At 42.1% G+C, this 6,214-nt stretch overlaps 1 protein-coding gene across 2 annotated transcripts; it reads left to right on the top strand.

Moving 5' to 3' along the window:
* The first annotated feature begins 825 nt into the window (after positions 1 to 825).
* Positions 826 to 5,671, top strand: eif3k (eukaryotic translation initiation factor 3, subunit K). 2 transcript variants are annotated; one of them, XM_023410304.2, is made up of 8 exons: positions 826 to 1,013; positions 2,280 to 2,378; positions 2,832 to 2,952; positions 3,470 to 3,547; positions 4,310 to 4,376; positions 4,568 to 4,645; positions 5,224 to 5,349; positions 5,529 to 5,671. In XM_023410304.2, the coding sequence occupies exons 1-8, from the start codon at positions 952 to 954 to the stop codon at positions 5,558 to 5,560; spliced, it is 663 nt and encodes a 220-aa protein (XP_023266072.1). In that variant the 5' UTR covers positions 826 to 951; the 3' UTR covers positions 5,561 to 5,671. The 2 variants fall into 2 exon arrangements, with proteins under 2 accessions (XP_023266072.1, XP_023266074.1); XM_023410306.2 differs by having other exon boundaries at positions 3,473 to 3,547.
* Positions 5,672 to 6,214: the final 543 nt, after the last annotated feature.

Consider the following 6,214-nt stretch of genomic DNA (forward strand, 5'->3'; position numbering starts at 1 on the left):
TCTTTCAGGATATCCTTTCTTTTTCTATACTATTCACACCATTTAGCCTATTTTTGTATTTAATTTCCTGTCACTATCTGAATCAAAATGTTATTTTATAATGTATATGTGAGTACCTTATTGAGTAGATGTCGGTGTGTTATTCAATGTCAACATAATATTAGAGTTTCTTGATTTCCAAGTTTAATGTCTCCTCCATAATGAATGTTAAATAGAGAAAAAGGGTAAATCAATGTGGTCACAAACAAAAGAACAAATGATAAAGACAAAAGTTAATAGTATAAAGAAATTAATATATACGTTAATAGAGAATAATAGCACAATGTGGAGTTGTAGTTCTCATAACAGAAATTAATAAAATGATTAAATGATAATTTCTGATCATTTCTAACACTATTTCAGATTTCTGATTTCAGTTTTGTCCTTTTACTATGAAAGTATTTTCCGGAAGTGATAGTCTGCTATCATGTGTGCATTGACGTTGACTTTTTTGGACTTTAGACCGTAGGATTAGTCGTGTTTACCGCCCCCTGTGGTCACAATTGTAACTGCAACCAATTAAAATAGTAAAATTAGCATTAATCCTCAAGACAGCATACTACAACTTCCGGTACATAATTTCAAAATACGGCGAAAAAACTGACGCGATCCAAACGAACATATGGCATGTCGTGGAATGGTCGATTATAAAACACAGTAACGTCGCTTTACTTTGAGGCGAGGGTTACGTGAAAACTTCTGCATCACCAGTGTAACAATTAACAACATAGCACAGCTCAGCATAGCGGTCCCTGGATAGTTTGGGTCCGTACTCCTTCCGGTCCGCCTGTGCGTCGCTCTTTCCGTTCCGACCTTTTTCTCCCTCCGCCCCGGTGCCTTCTCAACTCCGTGGCCCACGTGTGGATTAAATTCGGTTTTCACCTTAAAATTTGCCATATAAGTTTGGACCAAATGTCGTCGACTATCGAGCAGATGAGGGCGAACGTGGGGAAGCTCCTGCGGGGAATCGATCGGTAGGGATGATCCTCATAACAGACAGATAACCCGGCTGACAAGCTAACGATTAGCTTAGCCTGTTTGCTAATATTCAAGCTAACGTTAGCTTGGTTGTCTCGAGTTAACTACAAACATTTCCCCCTTTTAAGACATTGAAAGGTTGCACGATAAGACATTCTTACCTCTGTGCCTTAATAATATTTACATATAAAGAGCCACGTGGCCTACTGATTAGATGAAGGTTAATACTTCACCGGCAGTCAAATGTTGTGGTGAAAGCCAGTGACTGAAGCTTTTCCTTTTCACAGCTGCTTTCACATCGTGGAATTCTTACACAGATGTTGACAGATTTTACTACATACATATATACAGAGGTTTACCCGGATGGCAATTCCACTCGCCCTGCCTTTAACTAAACAGTATTTAGACGTCTGTAAGGACTGCTGATGAATGGATCCTGGAATAAACTGATGGCTCAGTGGGACAGGATGGGCACAGACATGAGTTCACAAAGAGATAAGACATGGTGTCAGTGTGGGCAGGAATATTGTCTTACAGACAAAGTTAAGCAGCAAAACCCTTGTCTTACTCACTAAATAAACTGTACAGAAGTCTGGAAGAACTCTAACTGTCTTGCACACTTGTGTTAAAATTACAGACAGAATATTAGAGCTGGACAAAATGATAGAAATCATATTGTGATTATTTTTGGCAGACATTGTGACTGCGGTATAAGTCACAATTTCAGCTATAATGGTCATTTTTGCATTTTGTTTCCCTAAAAAAAATATTAAAATGATGATGATGTGATTTTTGTTGAGGCTTGTACCAAACAAGAATGTTCCTTTACATGTGGAGAATATGATTTGTCGGCCGGGGCGTCTCTGTAGCACCACAGCGCTTCATTTATGGCGTGTTGTGACACATTTTATCTTTATCAAAAAAAAAATTGCAGCTTTTGTGATATGGATATTGTGATTTTGATCATATATCGGCACTTTGTTCAGTCCTACAGTATTTCTCGTCTTAGTACTGAGAGCAACTGTATAGTTAGTTGTCTGCTACTAATTAAAGTGATCAAGATTCAATCCTTCACTTATCTTCACCCCTAACTTACATGGTTTTAAACTTTACAGTGACTGCTTTGCATGGGATTTAACCACATTTGGTTAAATGAAAAGGTGGAAGTAATCGTCTGCCCTGTCGTGCAGAATAAACCTCTTAATAACAGAAACACTTGATTCATACTGTAGGTAACAGTCTCTTCTTGTGTCTCCTCTCAGGTACAACCCAGAAAACCTTGCAACGCTGGAGCGCTACGTGGAGACGCAAGCTAGAGAAAATTCCTACGACCTGGAAGCCAACCTTGCTGTCCTGAAGCTGTAAGTTACACTGTCACTGTGCGGGCACCCAACAGCAGACGCCATTCAAACACAGGCAAATAACATTAGCTGACTCGGGAGAGTTCGTCTGACCGACCAGACACTGAGAGTTAACGGGAGCTTCTTTTAAGACACGCTGTGCACCGTCACAGGAACCAGAATGTTGGGTGGTTTGATTAATTCGTTTTCCCCACCTTTTCAATGACTGAACATCTGGTTGGTTGCTTTAATTTGAGTGTGATATTTTTGGCATCAACAGTAAAGGGTTGTGATTGTGTCTAACTATTTTCTGTTGCCCTTAGTTTCTTCTGTCTGTTTCCAGTACAGTTTTCATACTTACTCACCAAAGCAAGGATAAAAGAAAAAGACCAGGAAAAGAGTTGAGCTGAACAAAACTGTGGAGTGAAATACACAGTGAAGAAAGCTCTAATCATTACTTCTGTCCCTCTGCAGGTACCAGTTTAACCCCGCCTACTTCCAGACTCAGGTGACCTCACAGATTCTGCTGAAGGCTCTGACCAACCTGCCACACACCGACTTCACTCTCTGCAAGTGCATGATCGACCAGACACACGTATCCTTTTGGTGCCTGTTCATCTGTCTACAGTGATGTCATCTGACAGTCGCACTCAGGCCGAGTTTTAAAGTCGCACTGTTCTCTGAAAGCAGTTCTAGAAATCTCTGTGTGCTGTTATTACTGAGCGCCTAGTGTTTGGTCAGGTTTTTCTTTTTGCCTTTATTGACAGCCACAGTGAGAGAGAGAAAGAGGAAAGTCAGGGAGAGGGAGGGGATGACATGCAGCAGAGGGGGCCACCGGTTGGACTGGAACCCAGCGCCGCCGCAGGTAGGACTGAGCCCTAATGGCGGGGCGAGCCACCGGGCGCTAACCCTCTAAATGATTTTTCTGTCAAGCCTTATTTACATCGAGACTCCTCCTTACCTGGAGTGTATCCACATCTGTCAAAGACGCGATTAGAAATATAAGAAGTAGAAGAAAACTGTTAGTGAGCCACCGTGTCTTGGCTGGGGGGGGCTATTGGTCTGAAGGGGTGTGTCTTGGGGGTCGGGGTGTTTCCTTGACTACAGTGTCGCAGCAAGAGGAACGCCCCATCAGACAGATCCTCTACCTGGGGAACCTGCTGGAGACATGCCACTTCCAGAGCTTCTGGGTACGACACACACACACACACACACACACACACACACACTGGCTGCCTCAGTCTAGATAAGGAAAAGCTCCACAAATCAAACTTTGAACAGAAAAAAACCTGAGGGAAAGCAGCAGAGGAGGAATTCTTCTTCAGTGATGCTACAGATGTCGTGTGCACAGAGCAGACAGAAGCAACAACAGAACATTACACTGGAGACACAGAATGACAACAGTAGGGAGACTGCACACAATTTCTGATCTGTAAATGATCAGAAAGCTGGGTGTATGAATTGATTGATTGTTTGAATGGACTGTTTAAAGACATGTAGCAGTTGGGTCACGAGGAGACCGTGATGTGGTGACATTAGGTGGATGTGCAGAAAATAATAACGACGTAGCCTGAAGACACTCGACGGCATGTTAATACATTAACACAGCTGACACCCACTTCTTTTTTTTTGAGCATCTACATTTTAACAATGTTGAGAGCTCCTGTTTTTATACCAAAGGAAATGTAATTATTCTGTCACAAAATGAAATGACACAAGCCTAACAGTGTGTGTTCTTTAATCTGGTGTATCTGGGATAAACAAAGTAACTAATCCATCATTTAATGGCATTCCTGCTGATCAGCCCAGGAACTCCTTGATTTCCTTATTGCAACATCTCTCTTCTTCTTGTCCTGATGCCTTTTGCATTTGTCATCTTTTCCAAACTTGTGCAATAAACTTTGTTTATTTGACATCAATTAATCATTTCCTCTTCTCTGCCTTGATGACAGACGAGTCTTGAGGAGAACAGAGAGCTCATCGACGGCATCACTGGTTTCGAGGACTCTGTTCGCAAGTGTGAGTATCACTGTATGAAGCACAGTGGACAGAAATCCTTACAGTCAATACTAGCAGGTGGTCTCATCGAACGGCCAGGATAAAAAACACACCCCAATTGAGAAGAAGCAAATTATATGAACAAGACGAGTCTTTTGTTTAAACTCTATCAAGACTTTAACGTTATCTGTTGTTTGATTCTTCTTCTTCAGTCATTTGCCATGTAGTGGGCATCACCTACCAGACCATCGAGCACCGGCTACTGGCTGAGATGCTGGGAGACCCGCTGGGTAAGAACTTAGACCCCAGTCCAGAAAAACACAAACCTGCCGCAGAGTCAGTGAACTGAATCTTTAAGACAATAAAACGCCTCCATGTCCCATCACGTCTATGTGGTGTCGTATAAAAGCAAGGAACACACTTTTACATGAACTTTCAATGTTTAATTTACTTTCACTGCTGCAGAGAAGCTTTTAGTTGTTAAGCTATTACTTTATATAGATAGACACGGAACTTTGAAATGTACTTTATTTTTTTAAAGACCTCAACTTTTTATTTCTACCCGTGGCAGTTTCCCACTTTAACTTCAGGTTATTCACTGGACTCAAACTGTGAAGTCTCAATAAAAACTGTAAAAACAGGATGTTGTAAAACTTTTGATCGATAGTGTGCGTTGGACGTGTGTGTAGTTCAGTGAGTCTTGAGAAGACAGTAACTCAACAGCGATAGAACCTTCATACTAAGAAAAGATGATCCGATTTAACTTTAAAGCTCCACTAATCAGTCCTTTATATTTTCTATCAATAATAGAGCACAGGGGAGCGCTGAGCACACAGCGACAATCCTAACAGACACTCTGTTTGTGCAGACACACAGGTGAAGGTCTGGATGAATAAGTACGGCTGGACGGAGAACGAGGATGGACAGATCTTCATCTTCAACCAGGAGGAGAGCGTCAAGCCCAAGAACATCGTGGAGAAGATCGACTTTGAGAGTGAGTGTTGCTGAGCAGAAATATACCAGATCATACCAGAGATCATAACAGCCATGTCTGATGTTTCACATTGTGTGTATTTACTGTCTGTGACTGGAAGTGAAGCCAAAGGTTGATGTTCTGTCTCTTTCTGTCTTCCACTTCTTTCTACACCTCTCATCCTGATTTTCTTTTCACAGGTGTATCCAGCATCATGGCCACATCTCAGTGATGCAAACACACACACACACACATATACACACTCATCAGTTGTGACAGATTCAACCACATAATTTGTTTTCATAACCACGCTTTTCTCAATAAAAGTAATTTATCATTTACAGCCTGTGTGTGTGTTTGGCTCTTTGTGCTGCTGTGGGAACATAATAGTTGCTGCCAGGTTGTATGAGTGGTAACATGTTAAACTCCTTGCAGTGGGAATGTGCCAGTTCTTCCCAGAAGTTATTTAACTTCCTTGTTTATTTAAGTCAGGGTGTTGGCTGTACACAGCAAAATGAAATATTGACATGAGTCAGTCATCACGTTCAGTGTAACAGTGCTTGTTGCATTGTGTTTTCCTCTTCGTGGAGCGTGCAGTGGTTTCATATATAACGGGATGGGTGAGCTCCCATGTTTCACAGGCCCAGTGGGATTACAGGGGCTCTGTGTGTCCGGTGTCCACCAGGATACAGGGGCTCTGTGTCCGGTGTCCACCAGGAAAATGATCAAATGAATTTTGCTGCTGTAACTGACCTGGAGAGAGAGAGTCAGGATGACGAGGCTTCGGTCTCTCCACACCTACAAAGACTGACGGAAATCCCCTCATATTAGAGTGAGTCTGGGCAACTCCTTGGGAGCAGCTCGGGGCAGTTTAGGGAGGATTTGA

Source organism: Seriola lalandi, unplaced genomic scaffold (assembly GCF_002814215.2).
Source record: "Seriola lalandi dorsalis isolate HSWRI2012SDOR001 ecotype SW California unplaced genomic scaffold, Sedor1 jcf7180002054422, whole genome shotgun sequence".
Classification (NCBI taxonomy): domain Eukaryota; kingdom Metazoa; phylum Chordata; class Actinopteri; order Carangiformes; family Carangidae; genus Seriola; species Seriola lalandi.

Bases quoted from the DNA above. Each gene is read 5' to 3' on its own strand.
- eif3k (XM_023410304.2), top strand. From the start codon at position 952: ATGTCGTCGACTATCGAGCAGATGAGGGCGAACGTGGGGAAGCTCCTG. The intron at 1,014-2,279 runs GTAGGGATGATC...GTCTCCTCTCAG, and splicing joins CTCCTGCGGGGAATCGATCG to GTACAACCCAGAAAACCTTG. The intron at 2,953-3,469 runs GTATCCTTTTGG...ACTACAGTGTCG, and splicing joins GCATGATCGACCAGACACAC to CAGCAAGAGGAACGCCCCAT.